Below are 27869 nucleotides of genomic sequence, written 5' to 3'. Positions count from 1 at the left end.
AGGTTCTCACATCCTAATAGTGCGCCCCTCTCAGACTCTGTTAACTAGGTGAAAACTCTGTGATTGCATCAAAGAGGCGTCTAGTAGTCATCAAGATCTACACAAGCAGAAAAAAGGTCCACTGCACACAAATGGCCTCTGAGAGTCTATTTATAGGGGCCACTTTTAGGGTCTCAGGTGGCAAGTCCATTCATCTAATCACACCACAACTCATCATTTGCATATCAGCTTGGGATGTATCTGCATTCCTTCTAGAAGCTGGATTTTTCTTTGACAAAGAGTGTATTTCACCTCGTAGTTATCTAAAATACAGTATTAGAACTTTAGCAAAATTTTGCAGATAACTAATTCTTAAATATCTTGGCTATCAGACAACTGAAAGAAGCCGTGCAAAACCGAAAAACATGGAGGGAGCTCAACTTTAGGGTCGCCGAGGGTCGTGAACGACTAAATGGCTAACAACAACAACAATTCTTAAAATTTCTATATTTAGTAAGAATTCGAAATAAAATATATAAAAATCAAGAATTTAACCTTTTTTCTTGCGTTGACTTTGGGTGGGATATTCAGGTGGCTGAAAGGGCAGCAGGAGGATAAACAAGACACTGATGTCCATTACCATTCCCTTACTGGTGAGGGCAACTTCAACTGGAGGTTTATTTTTCCATTTGACTATTTGGTGGCCGAAGAGAAGATTGTTATCTCCAAGAAAGAGTCCATGTTCTCTTGGGATGAGACTGAATATAAGATTCCGGCACGTCTCACTCTTCAGGTCTGGGATGCCGATCACTTCTCTGCTGATGACTTCCTCGGTAGGTCATTTTGAAAATGCTCTAAGGATTTGGTCATTTATAACACCAAATATAGAAAGAAAAGTAAAAGTTAGTGAACCCTTAATATATTTCCCCAACAGGTGCAATTGAGCTTGACTTGAACCGTTTTCCTCGAGGGGCAAAGACAGCGAAGCAGTGCTCTATAGACATGGTGGCCCCAGAGGTTGATTTGCCAATGGTCTCGATCTTCAAACAGAAGAGAGTGAAAGGATGGTGGCCATTTGTTGCTCGGAACGAAAATGATGAAATGGAGCTCACTGTAAGACGGACTTTAGTTTATTATGCAAATTCCATTCCATTTTTTTATTTCTTACTACCAAGAAGGGCCATATTTTAAAAATTTGAGTATCACTTAGACAACAGGTTGATGATTGGGGAGGTAACTGAGTAAAAGGATAATTTAAAGTTTTTCTATTTAGGGTAAAGTAGAAGCAGAACTTCACCTCCTGACAGCAGAAGAAGCTGAGAAGTCTCCTGCTGGACTGGGTCGTAATGAACCGGATCCTCTTGAAAAACCAAAGTAAGTGAGGTTATTGTAAGGTCTACTGCGACCACATCATCATTGAGACATATGTCAGCATAGCAAGGAATGAGCCATAGACTGTGCTGCTCATGTAGACATTCAACTAGAAGCACTGACTTAAAGGGCAGAATCAGGCGGAACATGATAGACAATGTTCTAGAACGTTTCCAAAGACTCTTTGTCACGGCACTAAGGACCATGAGTGCTACAGTAAATCATACCAACATTTTTAGCTTCACCCTACCCGCACCTCCTTACTGATTGGACCATGCCTCCAAAATACATACTGCTACACAGTCCGCATTTACTTATTTGTACCTGTCCTACACTTCCCACTGATCACAGTAGATAAACAACCAAGTTTTCTATATTGGACAATCGCTTTAATATAGGAGCCTATGGACGTGAAAACCATTGATGGACGGTTGCTCCCATAGCTATCTAGAGCCACCTGCTTACTCACTAAGATTCTCATCTAGAGCCAAGGCGAAGCACTCACTCATACAGACACCCACATTCCTTGTCTATCCTTCTTCCATCAAGTCCACGGTTCCCCATGGTTGGGCTCATGGTTTTCTTTAGTAACAATAATGAAATAGTGAATCAGTTTTTATGAACCTATAAACATTGAGTTTCTTCATCATTGAAGGGGTTGTTCAGGAAGGCTAAATAGCTCAACTTCCATCCGGTTCCAACATGGATCACATGGTATGGCCCCTCTCTCTGTGCCGGTCATATCATCAAGGAGAATGGCTGTTTGGCTCATTTTAATAACTAACCCAGCCCCTCCTCAGTTTCTGCGCCTGTCGTAACAGAAAAGGGGTCTGGCTTAGTTTTTAAGGTGAGCCGAACAGCCAGCACCTATATAACGTGACAGGCTAAAAGAGGGGCTATACCATGTGACCTGATGTTAGAGATTTTGGCACCATGGGAGTAATTAACCTTCCTGGACAATCCCTATAGGCTAGTTGTATGTATGTATTGTGGATGCACACAGATTTTGCCATAGAAGGTGTTAACCAATATTGGGGTGGTCAGGAAGATACTGATTAAATTTGGACAGGGTCACTTCATATACAGTGATTATGGAGCAATCCTTTATACTCTGATGGTGGATGTATGGGGTTGCCGTTCAGTAGTTAGATTTTGGGTGATAGTCCAGAGTACAAAGCAGTAATGAGGTTCAGACTTGCCTTCTTTACCTTTACCCACCTACAGGTTTGTCCTTGGCTAAAGATACATTGCACCCCAAAAGAGGGAATTTTTGCATGTACAGTACTTTGTACACAAAGCCATCATAGATGGACAACTCTCTCAACGCCACTAGTGGTTGATCAAAATCTGCCCTGCTTTCAAAGAAAACTTTGGGGGACAGTGTTCATCACATGGTTCATCTTCTAACATTTACGCATCCACATGCCCCAAGTATTAACAGCATCATTCTATTTGGTTGGTCTAAAGGGGGTTTCCAGAACTTTAATACTGATGACCTGCCCTTAGTATACTTGGTCAATATCTGATTCATGAAGACCCAATGCCCGATCAGCTGAATCAAAGGCCATGGCACCCCGCTGAGCAGTGTTTTCTTTATTGTTTAGCAGGCACAGCCATAAACACAGATACAGCGCTGTGTCTGGGTAACAATGAAGTCCGCAGTGGCCCCTTCATTGAGCTGATGGGCAGAGGTGCGATAAATTAAACCTCCACCAATGAGATATCAATTGCCTATTGTAAGGATATGCCAACAATATTCTGCTACTGGAAATAGTTATGATAATTGGAGTGGAGTTTGAAAATGCTGTAGATTCCCAATGTGTATGACGGGTGTTAAAAAGTTAGGTGATGGCCCATGGTTGGAGCACGCCATGCTTCATTTTATTTCCAGTTAATTAAAAGCCACCCATTTAACACTCAGCAGTGAGTGGAGTACTCAAGAAGAGCCTTCCTGACGATCCAGGTGGTCTTGGATCGATGAGTAGAGCGTTACCACCACTTTAGATTCTGTATAGAACGTCGATGGAGACCTCAGTATGTTTTCTCTAGAAATCCTAATTTACTGTATGTACTAAACAAATGTCTCACCAAAAAGAGTTAGAACATTTCAAAAAGATGGTCATTGTGGGAAATATACAGAGCATTGGGCATCGTATCGAAATCCCAAGTAAACAGAGTACACAAGGTCATGGATCAGCCGACTGGTCGTGTAATGTGCTATCACCCTCAAGGCCCTCTTTATATGTCAGTGTACGCTATTCCCATACTGTAGGCCATGTAAGTGGGAATCTAGCCAGTAGTACTCGAATTGTGGTAATGTTCTGAAGTAGATCTGATGCCAATGAATGTAGATTCCTTAGCCATATGGGCCGGGCTCTTCTAGTTGGTTTCAGGGCCAGTTTGCTCTTTGAATACCGTTCTGGTAGGCTGTCCTCATGAATGATTCACGGGAGTAATGAGACATGTAGCAGTCTATGTTCAATAGAAATCTAGAGAGTACAGAGTGAACCATTCAGTTGGGCCTTCCCATAATCTCTTTGGGCATTTAGGTTGTTAAAGTTGAATAGTACTTATTTTAAATGAGAATTGAAGGCTTGTGCCATGATGGAACATTATCCGTTACCTACAGGATAGGGGATAACTTTCAGATTGGTGAGGTCCAATCACTAGGACCTCCACCGATCCTGAGAGCAGGGCACTGACAGTCTCACAAGCGCAATGGCACTCCATTCATTTCAATGGGACTGTTAGAGATAGCCAAGCCAATCATGGCACAACCCTTTTAAGTAAAGATTTCAAGTTCTTGCTCTTTTCAGTGACACCTTCACAGAAATGTTTGACTGATCTTGGTAAATATTTTTGACCAGTTGTACGCTGGTTTCCAGTAGTTTCGTATTTAGCGTAAGTTATTGATGGGATCTTTGCATGATATGACCTCTGGATTGCTGACTTTCACTCCTGATCCATTATATCTATCATTGACTTTCTCATTTTCCTCCCTTTATTTTTCTCTCACTCCCACTCCCTTCTTCCTGATTTTCCGTCTCATCGCCATTTCCTCTGCACCAGTCGGCCAGATACAAGCTTTATTTGGTTTCTCAACCCCTTGAAGTCTGTCCGCTACTTCATTTGGCATACTTACCGCTGGCTGATTCTGAAAATATTCATCCTCATCCTCCTCCTTCTCATGGTGGGACTGTTTCTCTACTCTTTACCTGGATACTTAGTGAAGAAACTTCTTGGAGCCTGAGAACATCTGTGATGGTACTGTCCTTCCACTATCGCATTCTTCTATCAGTTTTATGGTCACTAATTAAGTTATTGTTCAGAATGTTTTATTAAAGCATTAAAGGGGTTTTCCAGTGAAATACTATTAATGACCTATCATCAGGATAGGTCATCAATAGTTGATTGGCCGGGGGCCATCGTTCGGGACCCCGACCAATCAGCTGAGTGGGCACATGCTGTCAGCACCGCAATAACACAGAGGTCGAAGAAGAAGCCTCCGCGCCAACCTCCATGTAGTGGCCAGTGCTTGTAACTGCAGGCACGGCTCACATTGAAATCAATGAGAACCATGCCTGTAGTTACAAGCGCCGGCCACTATAAGGAGTTCGGCGCAGAGGCTTCTGCTCCAAATACACAAAGGTCGGAGCGGAAGCCTCCGCATCGACCTCAGTATAGTGGCCAGCACTTGTAACTGCAGGCACGGATGCCACTGATTTCAATTAGAGCTGTGCCTGTAGTTACAAGGCTGCTTCCGGGGAGAGAGTGATTGAATCTCTATATACTTCGTTATGTAAGTTGATAATCTCCTGCCATAATGGGGAGAACAATGGGCAAGACCACCATATGTGTAGAAAACTGCCCCTCCCCTGTGAGCATCTCAGCAAGTGTCCTGGATCTGGAGGTCCATCTTAGCCAGTCGTGTCGGGGTCCTATACCATTGAGTCAGTAATATATAGTTGATCTACTGGCACTTAGAGGAAATCGAGAGACAGTGAGTTAAAGAAAAGGATTTGGACCATAATTTCTCTGGGTAGGATTTTCCCAACTCTCTCTCCCAGTTCTCCACACACGTCACCATGTCATTACGTGTCTCCGCCATCAAAAGGAGACAATATAGGTCCGAAATTCCATCTGAAATGGAATAGATGAAATGCATAATTGTTTGAATTGGGAGAGAGGGGAAAGGAGATGAGACAAGGGACCTAGAGAACGGAGAAAGTGTCTAATCTCTGGTCCAGGAGCCCCCTGTTCTCAATAACTCCCATAGGGGCGAATGCCCGAAGATAAACTGACATCTCTAACCCTTGGAGGTAAGGATTCCAGTCCAGTCAAAAGTGACAAACATCCCATAAACTAAGGTAGGTCCGGATTCCCTACCAGGGGAGTGAGGAGGCCTGCTCAGGACACCAGCCCCAATGCGAGTAGCGAAGCCATTCCAAGTGTCCAGAAGTAGCCTCAAGAAGGAAGACATTGTTGGGAGTTGGCAGTTCACTGAGGGTGGGAGCCAGAAGGAACCCTGAATTTGGTATGGAGCACTGCTCTGGGATGTACGGCCCTGGCCAACCAACATCAACATGTGTTGCCATATTCCTCAAAACCTCCCTGTATCCTATTTCTATAGCATTTTGGATTTTGATCTAGGATGGAGTGTATATTTTGACAAGTGTCCTAAATCTCAGCTCGGAGGTAATCAGAGGGATTTTTATAATTAGGAGAATGTTCATCTAGCATGAAGCTAGACTGAAAAAGGAACGCACTTGATTCATCTAAGTACTCATTTTAAGGCTTCCCACTGGATGGGTGCAGCTGTGGTCTATCTTGTGGTCAGTGTAGAAATTTTGGATTGTATGTTTTACCAAGTCTAAGCACAGTGAGTCGTTAAGGAGGTTGTCATTTAAATGCCAAGTATGGCTCCCTCTTTTTACTGAGAAGCCCTATAGGCTCCATAGACCGGGGCATGATCAGATACTAATTGAACTTGAGGGAGATATATCTAGGAGTTTGTGAGAGATAAAAAGGTAGTCTATATGGTTGTAACTATTGCGGTCAAGGGAGTGATAACTGTAGTCTTTAGTTCCTGGGTGTAGGAGCCGCCACATGTCAATTAGTCTCAAGGAGACCTGTAAAAGAGAATGGAACCCCAGACCTGCCGGCTAAAGAATCCATCACAGGGTCTCTTGTAACAAGGCAATCCTCACCTTATTTTTATGGAGGTGGTTTTGAATCTGGTGTTATTGGAGCAAAGGGGTTAAACTATTGGTACTAGTAACCATGTAGTTCGCCAGGCTCTCACCGCCGCGTGCACAGGGAAAGGAAAGGTAGAGGGAATAGTAACGTGGGGGGATATAAACAGCTGGAGCTATATCCGGGATATGTAAGTCTATCACTAGTCTGAGACCAGACATTGGACAACCCGCGGTGTCATCCAGCCTATTTGCGGTAGTAGAAGGAATCAGCGGAGGACCATTACAGCGGCTCCCGTGAAAGGCATTGTAACCCTAGAGGGTTATGAAATCTAAACCAGGCAACGATTTTAAAGGCGTGTGGGGTAGTAATCGTGTGAAAGAGAGGACTAAGATCATTTGAGGAAGACACAATATGAGTATTTTAAGTTTCCAACTAACACAAGAAAGTGCAAGAAAAAAATTATATCAACAATTCAACATTGCTATAACATTTAGACACCTAAGGGCGAGCACCCACTGGCGTTTTTTTACCTGCGTTTTGCGTTTTTCCTGCACAGGCATAGAGATAACATGTGTTCCTGTTCACTGGCGTTTTTTTTGCGTTGCGTTTTGCGTTTTTAACATAGGAACTGTCAGTTGCATATGTGTCCTTATTTTTCTCAATGGAAATTAATGGAAAAGCCGCGAAAACGCCGCGAAAAACGCGCGGAAAAATCGCGGGAAACGCGGCGAAAACGCTGCGTTTTTTTCCCGCGGAAAACACAAACGCCAGTGGGTGCTCGCCCTAAGAGTAGACCAGCACACGAAGCCGGGATTGCTGTATGTGGGCTCGCTAAATTAGCGGGATATAGTCTTCAGGCTGATGTGTCTCAGGGTCTACAGCGATCTCTCTGGCGTTTTGGAGCAGCTGTGTGCCCGGTCTCTCTTGGAGCTGGAATTGGTAGAGAAGGGATAGCATACCCCCAGGATAGGGAATGCCCACAAAACTGAATAGCAGGGGATTAGTTGTCACTTGTGACGCCACCATTCCTACACACACCGGTATGACCCTTGGCGGATAAGAAATTCAGCCACAGGCAGTTCTTAGTACCACGGGTCTCTAGGAACAGTTAGAGCCCGGCATAATCTTTACTTGAAACTTGAAAATAGAGACTACAGAGCAGTTCAATTGAAGACTTCACAGTGCAGGCAAATTAATAGACTTAAGAACATAATCCTTCCACACGGCTCCTTCAGGCTCAAAGCTGCACATGTGTGAAGAGAGATTATTATCTTGTAGCACCTCCACACAGCTTTGGAGACGCGTGGATGTGACAATTAAAGGGTGTACCTCTACGCAGTGATACAGACTTCAGGCGGATGCATAGGAAAATTAGAAGATTAGATAGTACATCTGCACTGGCCTTGAGAGAAAGTAATTACTCACAGATGCTCTCTCTCACTCTTGGGGCTCACTCTCTTTACACCCAGCTCACAATCAGCACGGGAAATCTCTCCTTCTCTTCCATCTTCTCCACAGGAAGGCTGAAGGTGCCTCCATGTTAGCTGGAAGTCAGGTGGCAAACAAGATGAAAGACTCTTTTCCCGCTTTCAAGCACTCACATTTATACCTTCTCTCATACCATGTGACATGACATAACTGATACATTTACATGCAGGCTTTGGATTTTTGTAGACATTAACCTCTCAAGTGCTGCAGCTGTACAACACACATACTGAAGATGACAAGACAGGCTTACACCGTACATCAACATAAGACAAACATGTATGACAGCAGAAACACTGGAAGAGGATTCACCTTGTGCAGCGGGGCATGAGAGTGCCCACATGTTCGGTGAGCTGGCAGCTCCAATGCAGGCCACTTTCACTTTCTCTCCTCTCCCTCTGCCAGTGTAGGTCTCCTCGTCCTCCCTGCAGCAATGAGTAGTGAGTTCATCCACCTCTATGGCGGGGAAGGCCAGCAATGGGCATCTCGGTGTCTCCTCAATCCCCATATCCGCTGCAGGAGCAGGGTTGAAGAAGCGGTTATTGCCGCTGGCGTCCCTCTCACCTGCCGCTGGGGTTTTGGTCTGTGGCCGCCTCTTGGCCATGTTGATGTGGGGATCCTCAGAAGTATAATCTGTGCCTGGTAGGGTTAAAGTTTCATGGGAGGTGCAGGATCTCAGCTGAGATGCGTTCTATCCTGCCATTCACAAGCCATGCCCCTCCCACTAATTAATTTAAAACGGTCGGTGATCCGGGGATTATTCTGATTGCCAGATTTGAGTCAGGAAGGACTTTTTACCCTTAAATGGGGAAAATTGGCTTCTACCTCATTGTTTTTTCTTTCCTCTGGATCAACATTGTGAGGCAAAGTTGAACTGGACGCTCATATGTCTTTTTTCAGCCTAACATGCTATGTTACTATGATTTGCTCCTTTTCTATACATTCCTCGGCCCTTGTAATATTAGATCCAGTCTCAACATGCAAATGACCGCTATGAAAATACTATGGACAACGTGTATTGGATGGTCAAGTTTAAAGGGGTTGTCCAGGGAGGCAGAATCCTTACTTGGACATGTAGGAACCTCCCCTGCCATCCCGGTTCTGACACTGGGTCAGGTGGTAAAGATTTTGTCTGTGCCCATCACGTCATTGGAGGGAGCTGGTTGTTCCGTTCATCTGAATACATCCTTCTTTTTCACGGCTGATGCAGAAACACGGGGCTGGCTTACGTGGTTATTAAAGCATATATGAGTTTTCAACAAGTTTCTCAAATACCCCAGGTCCTCCTTACCCTCATTTGCTGGCGTTTCATGTCTGTAAGCTTGGATTTTCAGGTTGTCTTTCCCAGTTGTCTGTTCTGCTGTTTGCAGTCTACTTTCAGAGAGGGGGAGTGTAGCAAGCCTAGAATTCTGCCAGTAGTTCATGCCCTGACTTACTTGCCCTTACTTCCCATGCTGCATTGCACTGGTCCAATCAGCAGGGAGGCAGTATCTGAATGCCTGCCCCTCTGCTTTCCCAGAACGATCAGGCATTTAGAGACATTCTGGCCAAATGCTTATTAAACCCACTATAATGTGTGCTTGTAATGCGTGTATCCACTCACAGACACAAATCCACACACTGTAATAACAGGAGAGGCGGAGACTGTGGAGACCGTTATCATAGTGTCTGCAGATCTGTCAGCCTACAGCCTCAGCGTATAGGAGCTTCCTATGAAGACAGCTCTTCCCCTTGTTCCTATGAAAGCATCCCTGTGTGCTTCTTACTAAGGAAGCTCTGTACCTAACAACAGAGAGTGGATTGCAGAGAAGCTGGAAGGGAGACACAAAGTGGCAGCCACTTCTACCGTGGTAAAACAACATTTTTAACACAAGCTAGTAGATGAGCAGAAGCTGTCTGAAAAGTTAGTGCCTCTTTAAGATGAGTGAAAGAACCAACCCCCTTCAACGATATGATAGGCACAGAGTCCTTACCACATGACCCGGTATTAGGACCGAGCGAGAACTCGAGGTCCTGACACCCCAGTCTGGATAAGAATTTAACCTCCCTGGACAACTTTGTTGGAGGTACAAGAGTATGGGTACGTCACATATAGATTGCCATGTGCTCTGAGTTCAGAAAAAAGGCAAACGGAGGAGAAAAAACAGTACCATACTCCACTAGATGCTATACTGTAGAAACCCCTCACCATAGAGGAGCATTACTCATAGAGGCGCCGTATGGCGGCACGCAGAATACTTGTGGCTCTGGAACATGGAGCTGTAGGCTCTTTGTAAGTGCAGTAAGGCTCTGGCGCTGCTGCGGTCATGAGGCCTTCTAGTAATTACTTCAACAACGTCTTAATATCTTTCTGGAATGACTTACTTGGAGAGAGAGAAGCATCTTCTATGGTGTAACGGCCAGATGGGGATGAGGGGACGCCTTGTACTCTACAATAGTGACTATAATGACACAAGGGCTTTGCTGATATTATTCAGACATCCGTGACACACAGCGATTCTGCAGGTTTTAATGCTTGTTGTTAGGGTCACACAACACTTTGTTGACTTGTAGCAACTTTCTGAGCTGCAGTTAGTTGGTGTGCCTTATGGCACGTGGAGCAGAATGACGTACTATGTAGTGTTGTTCCTTTATACACTGAATGCCCCCGTTATTAGAGACCCCCATCTAGTAGAGCGTTGGATCTCCTTTGGCCTTCATAATCACAACAATTTGTCATGGCGCAGGTTCCACTGGGTGATGTAATGGTTCTGTAGGAATATCGGCCCCTGTGGACAGGAAGCTTCTTGTAGTTGCTGCAGATTACATGGCGGTGCTGACATGTTCTGTCCGGCTGACAGGAAGGGGTCAGTAATTCCTGCTGCTTGTGCCAAATTCTGACCTCCCATCAGCATAGAGCAACAAAAATCTGGATTCATCTGACCAGGAGATGTTTTTCCGCTACTCAGTGATACAAGTTTTGGGCTCTTTTGCCTGCTGGAGTCTCACCTGTTTCTCTTAGACACAATGCCGCTGGAACTGGTTGTCTGCTGTTATAGCCGTCTGTGCTGAGAAACGGTGCATATGGTCACGTTAATTGGAGTGCCAGCATTGTATCGGGCTACTCGGTATACTCTCAGTAGACTCTCCACACTGTTACATAAGAGAACACCCCCCACAGTTAGTAGTAAAATCCTGACCCCGGCTAGTCCAGCACCGATGACCCGGCCTTGTTGGGAGTCACTCAGATTGCTGAATTTTCTTAACGTGGATTCACATTGAAAAAGATTCACGGAAAACTTGTCACGGGATTTGATGCTGCACCCCGGGGTCACGGCTCTAATTCCCATATAGAGAAAGCTCCAGTCTTGGAAGGAACAAAATCAATAATAAAGGAGCTATTGAGTGTATATTCAGGCAGTATACAGATAAATACATGTAGAACAACGCCGGCTACATTTGTAAAAGGAAATAGCCTATGGTCAATCATGGAACAACGGTGGGTGTCTAAGACCAGTAGACTAAGAGGTAGCCAATGACTAATGGTGGAGCATAAACGCCCTGTTGGGTACTGAGAGTTCGGTAAGACCCACGGCGGAGTACTAATGCTAGTAGTTATGACCTAAAGTTACATACTAGCACCATATTGGTATACTTAGGGATAGCCAATGATGCATGGCAGGCATCAACACGGTATTGGGTATTGGTGTATTAATGAACAGTTTATGGTTCAGGGTGGAGAATCAACAATGGTGGGCATTGGTGTCAGATTTATGACTCACTTATGTATCACCCATTTCACAAATGGGTGACCTATAATAATTAGTACCAACAGATTTACTGTAGTACACCAGTAACATCAGGCTTTATATATTATACATTAATTGATATTTATATTTTGTAACTAGAATTGGAGTTGGTACATGTCTGCCGACTGATGGTGCAGCCCTATGATTGCCAATTAGCACCCTAGCTGGTATTGGTATAATGAAGGCAGCAAATAATCCATAATGGACTTCAACATGCAGTTTGGTATTGGTGTCCATGAAGGATTGCTTATGACTCATAGTGCACTACCAATACTAGTGGGTATCTGAGTCCTATGGTATAACCTATGGTTACGCAATAGCACCCTAGTTAGCATTAATATCCTGATGTATAGCCAATGATTCATAGTGAGGCATCAGCATCCTGTTGTGTCCTGACATTCGGAGGATTAGCTTATGATCCCTGGTGGAGTACCAACACTAAGTAAGGAGAGAAAACTTTTGGGCATTATGCCTCCACACCATACTGCGGATTACCAAATGAGATGAATATTTTGCCCTCACAGGAGTCAATCAGATTACTGCTTTCATTTATGAATCTGTTCTAGAAAACTCAGATGGGTTGTGTGCTATCAGAATAATGATTTCCAACCCCAATAGTACTGTCAATAGTCACATGGGGTATGTATCGTTGATCGCCCTTTGCCCCTGCCCCTACCTACTAATGTATTTGTACTAATCCAACTAATTTTACATTTCAGGAAAAAAGTCACCTCGAATAATTTTTGACTTACTAACAATATCTTACTTTTCTGCCGCTTCCTCTCCCACCTTCCCCATCCCTTCTGCTTATCTTGTTTCATGCTGCCTTGGACAGTCGGCCCGACACATCTTTCATCTGGTTCCTCAACCCGCTTAAATCCATCAAGTACCTCATCTGTAATAGATACAAGTGGCTCATCATTAAGATTGTCCTGGCATTGCTACTGTTAGCCATGGTGGCGCTCTTCCTGTATAGCATGCCAGGTTACATGGTCAAGAAACTGCTCGGGGCATGAAGAGACATCTGGGAGAATAGACTCGGCAGTGTCTCCCCTTACACAAGAAGATGTTTGTCCTTTCCATCACAGACTGTATAGTATTGTGAGGGGGGTTTTCAACACAAAAATTTATTCTGTGTGAATTTTTTTTAGTGTTTCTACTGAGAAGCCGGAAGCGGAAGTCAAACTGTGGGTCAACAAGTTGCGTTTTCCTGTAGACCCAAACTCCTTCTAGCTGATAACATGAATGCTCTGTTTCTAGGAGGTTTACCTAGGGAAATGTTTGCAATAGATCAACCTGTGCAACTATGTTTTTCGTGTGTGTGACGCGTTTTGCCCCATGCGAACTTTCTGCATGTTATTCAGTTGTGGTACCAAAGGAAACTGGGCACTAGGACAGGCCCCATCACATTTACTACATATCAGAGTGCTCCAATGATGATGACCCAAGAAGGTCAAATTAAGACTCCTCTAAAAGCATCCATAAGGGACCTAGAACATTGCTCTCTTTTTAATAACCTTCCACCCATCACGAAGAGACATCGCATTAGGCATTGCTCTGCATTCCCTGACTTTTAGGAAACAGGAAGTGCCTTGTTTCTTAAAAGTCAGAGGTTGGGGCACTTGCTTCTTTTTGTCCTGTAACCGATGACAGTGGGCCATCAAATTGAGCGGAGTACAGATGTGTTAAGCTACTTGTTCTTAGCTGCCCTGGTGGAAGGTTTTCGGTAAAACCTAAAATATTCAACTTTGACTGACAATGATGCATCGAATGTAAGCAAATGCACACAATCTAAAATGAGCTAATTGGTCCCCTTGATTCATCAAATCCACCAATTTTTTTTCCGAAAGAGTAAAACAGACAAATCAATTTGTAGATTTCAACCAAAACAAAATTACCAATTGGGCAAATTGCCCCAATAATTACTACAAGCGAATAAATCACAGAAACAACCCACGGACTGGTGAATACGGAGCAGGTGTAATATTTGAGGACCTCTTCGGCTAGTCCGGTGTATGACGTATGTTTGATTCTTCCATAGAGGAGATCGATCTTCATAACAATTCGAGGGTCTTGTTTTCCTCCCGAACAAACTGTGTTTCTCCAGACGTTCCAATCTTTGCCTTACTGCTACAAAGCCTAAATATTCCACTAAAAGCACATGACAGAGAATCATCTATTTTCAAAGAATTTAACTTATTTTATCTCAGAAAAAATAGAAACTAAGTTTAGCAAAATATTAGAAAGTCACAAATGTTAAAAAATAGAATTTCAACAATTAGTTTGGTTGAATTTGTATTTTCCTACATAATTTGATAGTTTTTTGTCAGAAAACTTTTATAAATTAAGATATTTGAAAATGACTTCCAGCCTACCTATTGCCTCCCCAACGATGATGAGAGCGCTAGCATTATTTAATTTACTCACAGGGTTTGAATAATTAATTTGTATTTTGCTGTTTTTCCAATTATTCACTTTAAAAAAAGTTTTAGCCCCTTTCCAGCCAAGAAGCATTCTAGAAAAGACCAACTTGATCCGACTAGAACATTGGAAATCAGAATAATGTCAAAAAGAGGAAAGATGGGTTCCTACGGCACGGTTCAGGCAATTTAGTTTTCCTTTTTTGAGAGAAGCCCTCCCCAGTGTGGCCCTCAAATAGCCTTCGGCCAGAATCATGCCTCCCTGAATCCATGCATTGACTTGAATGTTCCGATGATGGCTGAGATGTGGCAAGCGGTGCATCCCGATGAGGCGGTGGCGCCATGGTTGCCTTGAGTCCTGTGTGACTACCCATTCGTTGCATGTCCCACTGCTCGGCCCAAGTAGTTGTCTCGCTCTAGCCTTAGTTGTAAGAATATTAAGTCTTTTCCGCCCAGAAAATACCTTTTTATGCTTAATTTTGGGCCCGGAGCTGCTGCAATGAAAACTGAGTAACCATAGAAACTAATGCAATAAACCATTGAGACGACACAACATCGATACTGACCAAGCACAAGAACCTGGGCGACCCTTGCCACCACTAACCCATGCAGCCCCAGTTTGCGTTTGATGTGTGACTTCATCATGGCATCACTAGCTCCCCCCCTTTATAGCAATATTGGTTTAGTTCCTGTTTTATCCCCTCCCCCTCCTTAGTTGTAGGGAATCACTTCCTGTTTTGCACTAATTTGAGTTGTAAAGAATTTTATTTATAAGTTTCGCTGAGTGAATTATAAATTTGTGTTTCTGTTTTTTTTTCCTTTCCGTTTTGTCTGTTTTTGTGTTTGTTGTTTTCTCGTTTGTTACAATAAAATGGTGAATCCGCGGCTCCAGGCGTCCTGATACCAGTCTGATGTGGCTGCTCCGCCCTCTGCGCATTGTGGGCCTGCTGCTCTGGAGGCATTACAAGTGGCATTTGTTTGCTTTGCTCCTCGTGGCCGTGGTGCTTGTCTTTGTGGCGCTGTCTTTGTATACGATGCCAGGGGTGCTCAACCAGAGATTCCTAAACCCTGGTAGATGAAGGGCGGAGCGGCTGAGATACACCGATGCAGCAAAATGAAATCTCGTTTAAAGGGGCATTACGGGCACAAAATCTAATGAACATCATAACACTAAGTCACTCTGTGATAGGCTCACTGCACCCGGCCTGGACACTTTCTTATATTCTGTCTGTCACGTGACCCTCCGCCTGGGAAATATCCCCACTTCTTCTGACACATTGTCCGTGTTTGCTACTTCCTACCTTGTCTATAACCTTCAACATCCTGCAAGCAGTGCATGATGGGAGGACGGGGAGGAAGCGCTGAGCTGTATTGCTCATGTGCTTTCAGAGTGTCGGCCAGTCCTGTCTGTCTGCTTTAATAGACTTTCTCTGACCATCTGAGAGGGAGGGAGGTGCTGGTAAGTTGTAGGACCTGTGAGCTGTGGGCGGAGCTACAGCGCTGGCCTATAAACAAGCTCTATGCATGCTGGGATTGTAGGGGACAGTCTGTTGCTGTGTTTACTGTGGAAGTGATGCATGTAAACACAGCGGCTGATTGGTGGCGGCACGGGATGAAGAAGAGGGGCCGGCGCGGGAGATAAAAGGTCCAGGTTGCCGCTACCTAGAGGTGCCTGGAAAACCCCTTTAACATCTTACAGGGGGTTGCCGGTGTAAGTAAAGGCGGCGTGGATGTGAAGTGCGGCAAATCTATTAGGAGGCTCAACCTCTTTATGGGCTTGGGTCTGTCGCCAGAGCTGAAACCTGAGCCAATGAGGGGCCGATGTAGATTTCATCTAGAATTTCCATCAGTTTCTGGCATAAATTGAGGGGCTACATGTGGACACGCCCCTTATAACTAGCCCTGCCCACTTTTAGAAAGGTGTCAAAGGCAGAGGTAAAAAGGACAAAAGTTGCAAATTATCAGTTGTGGCATCATTTGTATATTTGTATGCCAGAAACACGACATATGAGATTTAATACATCTGCCCCCCATACTTTACTACAGAGTCAGCAGACAGTGCCGCACACTGGCTCAGTAGGAAGTAGCTTAAAGGGGTATTCCCATTTCAGCAGATTATCCCCTAGTGCAGGATAGGGGATACAGTAGCTTGACGATCAGTGAGGTCTTACTGCTGTGCCCCCCACCGCTCTAGGGGAATCGCCACTGGCAGGTCCCGAAATTTTGACCATTCACTTCAAAGGGACGGCTGGAGAGACTGGAGTTCAACGATTGTCAGTCAGTCTCACTGAAGTGAATGGGACAGCTAGAGATGGCCGAGTGCTTGAACTTGGCTCCCAGGCCGTTCCCATTGAAGTAAATGGCACGCAGGTGCAGCCACCGTCGTCGATGGTCAGGGATGTACAAGGGGCAATTTCTCAGGATCATTGGGGGTCCAAGCAGTCGGACCCCACTGATCAGCAAGCTATCCCGCACTTGCCAAGATGGGAATACCTCTTTAAGACATTCTTCGCATTGGGGATTTTGCCACAGGTTTGAAGCGCACCCCATGGAGATTCTGCATCGCATCCGCTGCATCGGGATTACTCACTGCAATGTATCGGGATTATTTACGGATCAGCATTTAATGGGTTAAATAAGTCAGTAAACACACAGGCTCCAGGAAGACCTCATGGGAGGCGCTCAGCGCAGGCGGCTCCGCCCCGGACAATGCCGAATCCTTTATTACGTCATCACTTTTCTAGTTTGTGTTTTGTAACGATGGTTTCACGCATTAACACTGGATTAAAGAACACGTCTGAAAACCCGATCCCACCCGCGTCATGCTTTAGTCATGTGACCCCGCCTCCTCCTGTGTATAAGAGATAACAAAATGGCATCATTACAGAAAAAGTGCTTCACATCACATGACACATCTCCATCGTTCAACCGCCATTTTTATTAGTCAGGAGGAAGAGGACATTTTGTGTATTAACCATTTACTATCAGCATATCAGGATCCATCCTGCACAGTGTCAGTCGTGGGCGGAGTCTACCTGCAGGATCCGCGTGGGAGGGATCTCCAGTTCTGCATTGATCTAAAATAAAAGTATAACATGAGATGGAAAGTCTGCGGCTTCACAGAAGGAAAGAGGTGCCTAAAAACAGGCCTGCAGATTCCTCGTGGGCGGGGAGATGAGGCCCGTTAGAAGTGATTACTGAACAGCTAGCATTAGGTGTGGGACCCTCCCTCTCGCACCTCCTGGATGGACTCATTACAACTATGGTCCCCTTAGCAGACATGCTACAATGCTGTCAGGAAAATGCTACAATGCGGAGCTGAACCTGACCATCCTGTCTGGCAGGCACCCACCTCGGGGGCCCGAAGCAGAGATAACTCTGATCCTGGCCGTATTTACCATTTAGATTCTGCGGTCAGCGCTGCTTCTATCTGCAGATAGTGGGGTGCCTGATGGATTCCACGGCGGCACAGAGCCCTTTTACACGAGACCATCTAGTGAAAGGAGGCGGAGCAGACCAGGCATCGTACAGACCCGCCCGCCTCCATTCACAATAAACAAGCAGTCCTTCACAGATGATTGACGGCCTGTTTACACGACCGATCTGTTGTTCAGTTTTATGCAAGCAGAAACTGAACATCGAATGAAGCGAACTACTTCCCGTTCGTCGCTGAGTCGGCGGATGCATTTATCAGCCCAAGGAAAAGGGGCTCTTGGTGAAGTGGACATCAGCCTGTTAAGACTCTTTTTGTGAAATATAGTATATTGTGCAAGCGATCAGATAATTTTAAGTTCAAGTCCCCTAGTGGGACTAACAAAAAAAAGTTAAAATAAGTTCAATAAAGAATATTTAAATGTTACAATAAAAATAAAAAAAAGGTTTAGAAAAAAAAACAACTTTATTCTTTTTTTTGTGTTTAAAAACAAAACAAAAAACCCCTCCGGGTATCGCTGAGTCTGCAAGTCCAGTCTCTTAAAATATTGCACAATGAACACCATCAGAACAAAATACCCCCACACTTCTGATGTTGGTTACCCAGTCTCCAAATAAAAGTCGAACGTGTCCCAAAATGGTAAAAATGGTGTGAATAGAAGCTGCCGCTCGTCCCACAATAAGACCACGCCCCCACAGAGCCGGACGGATGGAACATGTGCTTCTTTAGCCGTACAAGAACCATAAATTTGGTTACACCGTAATTTTACTGACCCACAGAAAAAAGTGCTAATGTTGTTTTTCCCGCACTGTAAACGCCATAAAACCCCTCAGAACGGGGAGGTCATGGGTCATTCTGCATTTCACCATCTAAAACATTTTTAAGGTATTTAAATACATCCTATGGCATTATGGGAAAATATACCCTGTTGTGGGGTGTCAACAGAAAAATAAAAAGGTTACCACTTTTTGAGATTGGGGATGAAAAAGCAACAAAATAAGGGGGACAGTGAAAAGGGGGTTAATATTACAGATACCTGTTACAGTGACGGAATGTGAGGAGTAGACGTGAGATGTGCCGGAGAGGTGAGGCTGGGGGGCGGGCCGGGGATTCACTGCACCTCCCACTAACAAAGTCACTGAGGGCCCATGATGCCAGGATTTGCGGTCCTCCATAGACTGAACACGGACCCCATCATAGCCTACGACAGTATACATATGAGCGACCGGTCACACGGGCTACTAAGGGGGCAGAGGGAGGGGGCCAGACTTTGAGGGGGGAAGGAACGAAGGACTGGAGGCAGAGAAGGTAGTTGGTGACCTGGTCTGGGTCTTCTCACACATTATAGCACATGGCCCAGTAGGTTTATCTTCCGTTTTGCTCTCCTGTCTCCTTCTCATCTTTGGTACCTCATCGCAGGAAGAAGCAGAAAAATGGAGACTGGAGATCACAATTGAAGCTGCACATGCGGTCCGGACATGAGCTGTGATGTGTGAGAAGACTCCGACCGGGTCATTAACCATAACCAAGCAGTCAGGAAATCAAAGTTTGGAAAGACGTAAAAGGGATTTAATACTGTGGTGGGGCACAAAAGGGGGCACCAGCACTCAGTGGGGCACAAAAGGGGGCACCAGCACTTGGTGGGGCACAAAAGGGGGCACCAGCACTCGGTGGGGCACAAAAGGGGGCACCAGCACTCTGTGGAGCACAAAAGGGGGCACCAACACTCTGTGGAGCACAAAAGGGGCACCAGCACTCGGTGGGGCACAAAAGGGGGCACCAGCACTCGGTGGGGCAGAAAAGGGGGCACCAGCACTCGGTGGGGCAGAAAAGCGGGCACCAGCACTTGGTGGGGCACAAAAGGGGGCACTAGCACTCTGGTGGGCACTGGCACTCTGTGGGACAAAAAATGGGGCACTAAAGGAGGCACTAGCACTCTGTGGGGCAAAAAAAGGGCCCTAGAACTCTGTGGGTCACAAAAGGGGGTATCTGGCTGAGACTGCTGTAGTTTTACTGCTTTGTATGTCAGCTGGGGGTCCACATAAACTTGGTGCCACCCTGGACTGCACCAAACACTAGAGAGTTGGGCCAGTATTGCTACCCAGCAGTCGGGGTTCATCGCCTTACCCTGGAGTTGAGGTACTGATGTAACAACAGCCGCAGTTCTGTGTTCTGCTGTCTCAGGGCGGACGTTTCACCAATCAGCTGGGATCGACCGGTCAGGACGTCACTGAAACACACGGGAGGTAAGGGGAACTTCAAATGTGCAGAATTCTCAGCTTCATCTGGAGGCTTATTTACAAGTTAAATTACTCTAGTCACATCCAAAGCTGCAATACACTATCTAGTAGAACAGGGCTGGCATACTACCTAATCAGCCTAGCTGGTATTTCATATGGTCCTGCCCTCTGCTGCATTGCACCATTGGAGATGTAGTGTTTTCTACATCAGATCTGATATAAACACTTCATCTCCCACAATGCAGTACAGCAGAGCATGCTCCTCCCACAACCCATGATGACATCCCCACCGCTCTATACCTGCACTGAGGGATCACATGAAGCAGAGCATACAAGGTAGCAGACTTACTAATATCTCTCCAAGGCAGTTTCCAGGGCTTCCCACACCTTGAGCTGTGATGGCGGGATGACCTGGGCGGCCGCGCTCCAGTAGGCTGCGTCCTCGCTGCTGTCCCGCTCTTCTGTCACCCCCTGTTTCATATGTGTCTTTTCCCTAAAACATATAGAAGGGGCTTCATCACAACTACCCCAGGAATATTGCCCTAGCAGGTTGGAAGGTGACAAATGCCCCGGGGTTCTACTTAAAGGGGCAGTGAGCGAATTATGAAATTTGCACTTTGCCCCGAACCATCATACTTGTACCCTGAAACTACAGCCCGACTGATAACCCACCACAGGGCATTCACAGATGTGGCATCTACCTCTGGTGGCGGACCTCCATGGTAAAGGCTTTCAGTGCCCGCAGAACATCATTGGGGTGCATGAGGTCAGCTGAGGGCGATGTCTGAAGATGGGTCTTATCTGACTCCTGCGGATCGCCTTCTTCATCCTGAAATACAGCAGAGTGGTGGGGTCAGGATCAGGAGAACCCCCTAGTATTTGGGTGGGCCAGTCTGACCCTGTGTAAAGCACGCTTTACCAGGTCAGGGTACTATAAGAATGGGGATTCTCTACAATATCTGTTCAATCGTATTTACTAAATGGAGTGACAATCCACATCTGGAAGATGTAAGCTCCTCCCACTTGACTCCTACAGAACACAAGGAGTCCTGGTCTGCAAGTTAGTGTATCATGTGACCCATCCCACCCATGCTGAGATGATTACAGTATATCTGCTCCTAAGGAATGAGCCGCTTCCTCCGGGCTCCTAGGGGCCGATGGGAATTCGCTAAGACAATGTTATAACAATAAAGACGTAATGACTTCTCCTACCTGTGGAGGTCGCTCTTGCTGCTTGTACTTCAAAAAAAAGTCCACCAGTTTGTAGACATCGTCTTCCACTTCCATCTGTAGAGCCTGTACCACAGGGGAGGGACATGATACAAGTCACCAGAGTGTTGGGTGGATGTGAGGCTATAGGGGGGACAAGAACTGCTGACTGAGTGCAAGCATACGTCCCATTAGATATAGTGGAGGGCGATTACAGATGTGTAGGGAAAGAAGAACCTATGATGAGTCTGGGGGCCACAGGGCCACTACTAGTCTACGGCTCTGTATTAAAGGGGTTCTCCAGGAAAAAACAAACATGTTAGGGTGGGTAATGCTTTATAGGACCTAAAGCTCCATTAGAAACACCCTATAGAGTCTCCATAAGGTCAATACATCTATACTAACAGTCCCTACCGGATGCAGCACTCCATAGTAACAGTCCCTATAGGATGCAGCGCTCCATAGTAACAGTCCCTATAGGATGTAGCGTTCAATAGTAACAGCCCCTATAGGATGCAGCGCTTCATAGTAACAGTCCCTATAGGATGCGGTGCTCCATAGTAACAGTCCCTATAGGATGCGGCGCTCCATAGTAACAGTCCCTATAGGACGTAGCGTTCAATAGTAACAGCCCCTATAGGATACAGCGCTCCATAGTAACAGTCCCTATAGGATGCGGCGCTCCATAGTAACAGTCCCTATAGGATGCGGCGCTCCATAGTAACAGTCCCTATAGGATGCAACGTTTCATAGTAAGAGTCCCTATAGGATGCAGCGCTCCATAGTAACAGTCCCTATAGGATGCGGCGCTCCATAGTAACAGTCCCTATAGGACGTAGCGTTCAATAGTAACAGCCCCTATAGGATACAGCGCTCCATAGTAACAGTCCCTATAGGATGCGGCGCTCCATAGTAACAGTCCCTATAGGATGCAGCATTCCATAGTAACAGTCCCTATAGGATGTAACATTCCATAGTAACAGTCCCTATAGGATGCGTTTCCCCATAGTAACAGTCCCTGTAGGATGTGGCACTCCATAGTAACAGTCCCTATAGGATGTGGCACTCCATAGTAACAGTCCCTATAGGATGCGGCACTCCATAGTAACAGTCCCTATAGGATGCAGCGCTCCATAGTAACAGTCCCTATAGGATGCAGCGCTCTATAGTAACAGTCCCTATAGGATGCAGCGCTCCATAGTAACAGCCCCTATAGGATGTGGCACTCCATAGTAACAGTCCCTATAGGATGCAGCGCTCCATAGTAACAGTCCCTATAGGATGCGGCCCTCCATAGTAACAGTCCCTATAGGATGCAGCACTTCATAGTAACAGTCCCTATAGGATGCGGCGCTCCATAGTAACAGTCCCTATAGGATGCGGCGCTCCATAGTAACAGTCCCTATAGGATGCGGCCCTCCATAGTAACAGTCCCTATAGGATGCAGCACTTCATAGTAACAGCCCCTATAGGATGCAGCGCTCCATAGTAACAGTCCCTATAGGATACAGCGCTCCATAGTAACAGTTCCTATAGGATGCGGCCCTCCATAGTAACAGTCCCTATAGGATGCGGCACTTCATAGTAACAGTCCCTATAGGATGCAGCGCTCCATAGTAACAGTCCCTATAGGATGCAGCGTTTCATAGTAACAGTCCCTATAGGATGCAGCATTCCATAGTAACAGTCCCTATAGGATGTAACATTCCATAGTAATAGTCCCCATAGGATGTGTTTCCCCTTAGTAACAGTCCCTATAGGATGTAGTACTCCATAGTAACAGTCCCTACCGGATGCAGCACTCTATAGTAACAGTCCCTATAGGATGCAGCGCTCCATAGTAACAGCCCCTATAGGATGCAGTGCTCCATAGTAACAGTCCCTATAGGATGCAGCGCTTCATAGTAACAGTCCCTATAGGATGCAGCGCTTCATAGTAACAGTCCCTATAGGATGCAGCGCTTCATAGTAACAGTCCCTATAGGATGCAGCACTCCATAGTAACAGTCCCTATAGGATGCAGCGCTCTATAGTAACAGTCCCTATAGGATGCAGCGCTTCATAGTAACAGTCCCTATAGGATGCAGCGCTTCATAGTAACAGTCCCTATAGGATGCAGCGCTTCATAGTAACAGTCCCTATAGGATGCGGCGCTCCATAGTAACAGTCCCTATAGGATGCGGCATTCCATAGTAACAGTCCCTATAGGATGCGGCATTCCATAGTAACAGTCCCTATAGGATGCGGCGTTTCATAGTAACAGTCCCTATAGGATGCAATGTTTCATAGTAAGAGTCCCTATAGGATGCGGCGCTCCATAGTAACAGTCCCTATAGGATGCAGCGCTCCATAGTAACAGTCCCTATAGGATGCAACGTTTCATAGTAAGAGTCCCTATAGGATGCAGCGCTCCATAGTAACAGCCCCTATAGGATGCGGCGCTCCATAGTAACAGTCCCTATAGGATGCAGCGTTTCATAGTAACAGTCCCTATAGGATGCAGCGTTTCATAGTAACAGTCCCTATAGGATGCAGTGCTTCATAGTAACAGTCCCTATAGGATGCGTTTCATAGTAACAGTCCCTATAGGATGCAGCGCTCCATAGTAACAGTCCCTATAGGATGCGGCACTCCATAGTAACAGTCCCTATAGGATGCGGCGCTCCATAGTAACAGTCCCTACCGGATGCAGCGCTCTATAGTAACAGTCCCTATAGGATGCAGCGCTCCATAGTAACAGCCCCTATAGGATGCAGTGCTCCATAGTAACAGTCCCTATAGGATGCAGCGCTCTATAGTAACAGTGCCTATAGGATGCAGCGCTTCATAGTAACAGTCCCTATAGGATGCAGCGCTTCATAGTAACAGTCCCTATAGGATGCAGCGCTTCATAGTAACAGTCCCTATAGGATGCGGCGCTCCATAGTAACAGTCCCTATAGGATGCGGCATTCCATAGTAACAGTCCCTATAGGATGCGGCGTTCCATAGTAACAGTCCCTATAGGATGCGGCGTTTCATAGTAACAGTCCCTATAGGATGCAACGTTTCATAGTAACAGTCCCTATAGGATGCAACGTTTCATAGTAAGAGTCCCTATAGGATGCGGCGCTCCATAGTAACAGTCCCTATAGGATGCAGCGCTCCATAGTAACAGTCCCTATAGGATGCGGCGCTCCATAGTAACAGTCCCTATAGGATGCAACGTTTCATAGTAAGAGTCCCTATAGGATGCAGCGCTCCATAGTAACAGCCCCTATAGGATGCGGCGCTCCATAGTAACAGTCCCTATAGGATGCAGCGTTTCATAGTAACAGTCCCTATAGGATGCAGCGTTTCATAGTAACAGTCCCTATAGGATGCAGCGTTTCATAGTAACAGTCCCTATAGGATGCAGCGCTCCATAGTAACAGTCCCTATAGGATGCGGCACTCCATAGTAACAGTCCCTATAGGATGCGGCGCTCCATAGTAACAGTCCCTATAGGATGCAGTGTAACAGTCGCTATATACTAAATTACATGTATATATTTTTCTACCTCGGTTTACACCCTTCATGACCGCATTACTCACCTCTCTAATGGGCTTTAAAGCTGCACATGCATCTCTTTAAGTCGGTGTCCGACTTCTGACAGCGGGGCCCCTGCTCTAACCACCAGGAGCAGAGAACCCTCAGATCCTGGCAGTTTAACCCCTTACATACCACAATCAATAGTAACTGCAGCATGTAAGTGGCTGACAGGGGATGGGGCTCCGCCTGTCACTTATGGGCCCCCTGCAATGTGTTCACAAGGTAACAATGGGTTCCCGTGGCAGTAGGAAGTCTGACAAAGGCCTCCACAACTGCAGCATATGAGCAGATGATAGGGAAGGGGGCTTCTTATGTCACCCATTAACACCCCGCAATGCGATCACAAGGTACCAATGGGTTACCATGACAGCCAGAAGCCTAACAAAGGCCTGCATGTGTGCTGCTGTCATTGTCTCAGTAGAATGCACTACATAGGTAATGCAGTGTATGATTCTACTGATCAAATAATCACATCTTCAAGCCCCCTTCAGGGACTACAAAAAAAAGTTTAATTAAAAGAAAAACATTCTGTAAAAAAACAAAAAAATCATTTTTCCCCACAAAAATGCATTTTAATAAAATACCCCATTTTTTTAATAAAGCAGCACATAACAGGTATGACGGCGCTCACAAGGCCCAGACAGTGACATGTCTGCTCAACGCCAGGAAGAACGAACGCCAGACTTGTTGTTTTTGCTTTGTTCACCTCTCAAAAATGATGTAATAAAAAGCCAATTCAGGAATCCCGTCTGCCTCAAACAGTGCGAATAAAAACTACAACCCTTCCCGTAACTCCGCGGACGGAAAAACAACATGTTACGGCCCTGCGAATGCCGCGAGGCAGAATCAGTCGGTTTGTTTTAGATGTGTTTATTGCACAAAGGGAGTAAAAAAAACAAACAAACTCTATAAACCCCTATAAAGCCCTAGATACCTCTATATACCTCTATAAACCCCTATATACCTCTGTAAACCCCTATAAACCTCTAAATACCCGTATAAACCCCTATATACATCTATAAACCTCTATAAACCCCTATATACCTCTATAAACCTCTATATATCCCTATAAACCCCCATAAACCTCTATAAACCCCTATAAACCTCTATATACCTCTATAAACCCCCATAAACCTCTATATATCACTATAAACCTCTATATACCCCTATATACCTCTATAAACCCCTATATATCCCTATAAACCTCTATATATCCCTATAAACCTCTATATACCCCTATATACCTCTATAAACCCCTATATATCCCTATAAACCTCTATATATCCCTATAAACCTCTATATACCCCTATATACCTCTATAAACCCCTATATATCCCTATAAACCTCTATATATCCCTATAAACCTCTATAAACCCCTATATACCTCTATAAACCCCCACAAACCTCTATAAACCCCTATAAACCTCTATATATCCCTATAAACCCCTATATACCTCTATAAACCCCTATAAACCCCTATAAAACCTCTATATACCCCTATAAACCCCTATAAACCTCTATAAACCCCTATAAAACCTCTATATACCCCTATAAACCCCTATATACCTCTATAAACCCCTATATACCTCTATAAACTCCTATAAAACCTCTATATACCTCTATAAACCCCTATAAAACCTCTATATACCCCTATAAACCCCTATATACCTCTATAAACCCCTATATACCTCTATAAACCTTCATAAACCCCTATATACCTCTATAAACCCCTATAAAATCTCTATGTACCCCTATATACCTCTATAAACCCCTATAAAACCTCTATATACCCCTATAAACCCCTATATACCTCTATAAACCCCTATAAAACCTCTATATACCCCTATAAACCCCTATATACCTCTACAAACCTCTATAAACCCCTATATACCTCTATAAACCCCTATATACCTCTATAAACCCCTATAAACCCCTATATACCCCTATAAACCCCTATAAAACCTCTATATACCCCTATAAACCCCTATATACCTCTATAAACCCCTATAAAACCTCTATATACCCCTATAAACCCCTATATACCTCTACAAACCTCTATAAACCCCTATATACCTCTATAAACCCCTATAAAATCTCTATATACCCCTATATACCTCTATATATCCCTATAAACCCCTATATACCTCTATAAACCCCTATATACCTCTATAAACCCCTATAAACCTCTATAAACCCCTATAAAACCTCTATATACCCCTATAAACCCCTATATACCTCTACAAACCTCTATAAACCCCTATATACCTCTATAAACCCCTATAAAATCTCTATATACCCCTATATACCTCTATATATCCCTATAAACCCCTATATACCTCTATAAACCCCTATATACCTCTATAAACCCCTATAAACCTCTATAAACCCCTATAAACCTCTATAAACCCCTATAAAACCTCTATATACCCCTATAAACCCCTATATACCTCTATAAACCCCTATATACCTCTATAAACCTTCATAAACCCCTATATACCTCTATAAACCCCTATAAAATCTCTATATACCCCTATATACCTCTATAAACCCCTATAAAACCTCTATATACCCCTATAAACCCCTATATACCTCTATAAACCCCTATAAAACCTCTATATACCCCTATAAACCCCTATATACCTCTACAAACCTCTATAAACCCCTATATACCTCTATAAACCCCTATAAAATCTCTATATACCTCTATATATCCCTATAAACCCCTATATACCTCTATAAACCCCTATATACCTCTATAAACCCCTATAAACCTCTATAAACCCCTATAAAACCTCTATATACCCCTATAAACCCCTATATACCTCTACAAACCTCTATAAACCCCTATATACCTCTATAAACCCCTATAAAATCTCTATATACCCCTATATACCTCTATATATCCCTATAAACCTTTATATACCTCTATAAACCCCTATATACCTCTATAAACCCCTATAAACCTCTATAAACCCCTATAAAACCTCTATATACCCCTATAAACCCCTATATACCTCTATAAACCTCTATAAACCCCTATATACCTCTATAAACCCCTATATACCTCTATAAACCCCTATAAAACCTCTATATACCCCTATAAACCCCTATATACCCCTATAAACCCCTATAAAACCTCTATATACCCCTATAAACCCCTATATACCTCTATAAACCCC

General features: G+C 44.7%; 2 protein-coding genes across 11 annotated transcripts in view; one reads left to right on the top strand and one right to left on the bottom strand.

Moving 5' to 3' along the window:
• OTOF (otoferlin) overlaps positions 1-16421 on the top strand; it is a 362878-nt gene extending 346457 nt beyond the window's left edge. For 5 of the 7 annotated variants that reach the window (XM_066594464.1, XM_066594452.1, XM_066594448.1 and 2 more), the window contains 4 exons: positions 571-812; positions 914-1092; positions 1253-1353; positions 15132-16421. In XM_066594464.1, the coding sequence (XP_066450561.1) occupies positions 571-812; positions 914-1092; positions 1253-1353; positions 15132-15318 (709 nt within the window). In that variant the 3' untranslated portion in view covers positions 15319-16421. Of the gene's footprint in view, positions 1-570; positions 813-913; positions 1093-1252; positions 1354-12654; positions 15091-15131 lie in introns of those variants that run through there. The other 2 variants (XM_066594459.1, XM_066594443.1) reach the window with 1 other exon arrangement.
• A 736-nt stretch (positions 16422-17157) lies between these two features.
• The window catches only part of DRC1 (dynein regulatory complex subunit 1), a 93115-nt gene continuing 82403 nt past the window's right edge, over positions 17158-27869 (bottom strand). For all 4 annotated transcript variants that reach the window (XM_066594476.1, XM_066594495.1, XM_066594486.1 and 1 more), the window contains exons 14-18: positions 21125-21208; positions 20614-20741; positions 20262-20405; positions 19800-19902; positions 17158-17316 (exon numbers count right to left, since the gene is read on the bottom strand). In XM_066594476.1, coding sequence (XP_066450573.1) covers positions 17254-17316; positions 19800-19902; positions 20262-20405; positions 20614-20741; positions 21125-21208 — 522 coding nt within the window. In that variant the 3' untranslated portion in view covers positions 17158-17253. The remainder of the gene's footprint in view (positions 17317-19799; positions 19903-20261; positions 20406-20613; positions 20742-21124; positions 21209-27869) is intronic.

The sequence above is a fragment of the Eleutherodactylus coqui genome, chromosome 1 (genome assembly GCF_035609145.1).
Source record: "Eleutherodactylus coqui strain aEleCoq1 chromosome 1, aEleCoq1.hap1, whole genome shotgun sequence".
Classification (NCBI taxonomy): Eukaryota; Metazoa; Chordata; class Amphibia; order Anura; family Eleutherodactylidae; genus Eleutherodactylus; species Eleutherodactylus coqui.
Note: the sequence above shows the minus strand (reverse complement) of the source record. Positions and strands in the feature narration are given on the sequence as shown.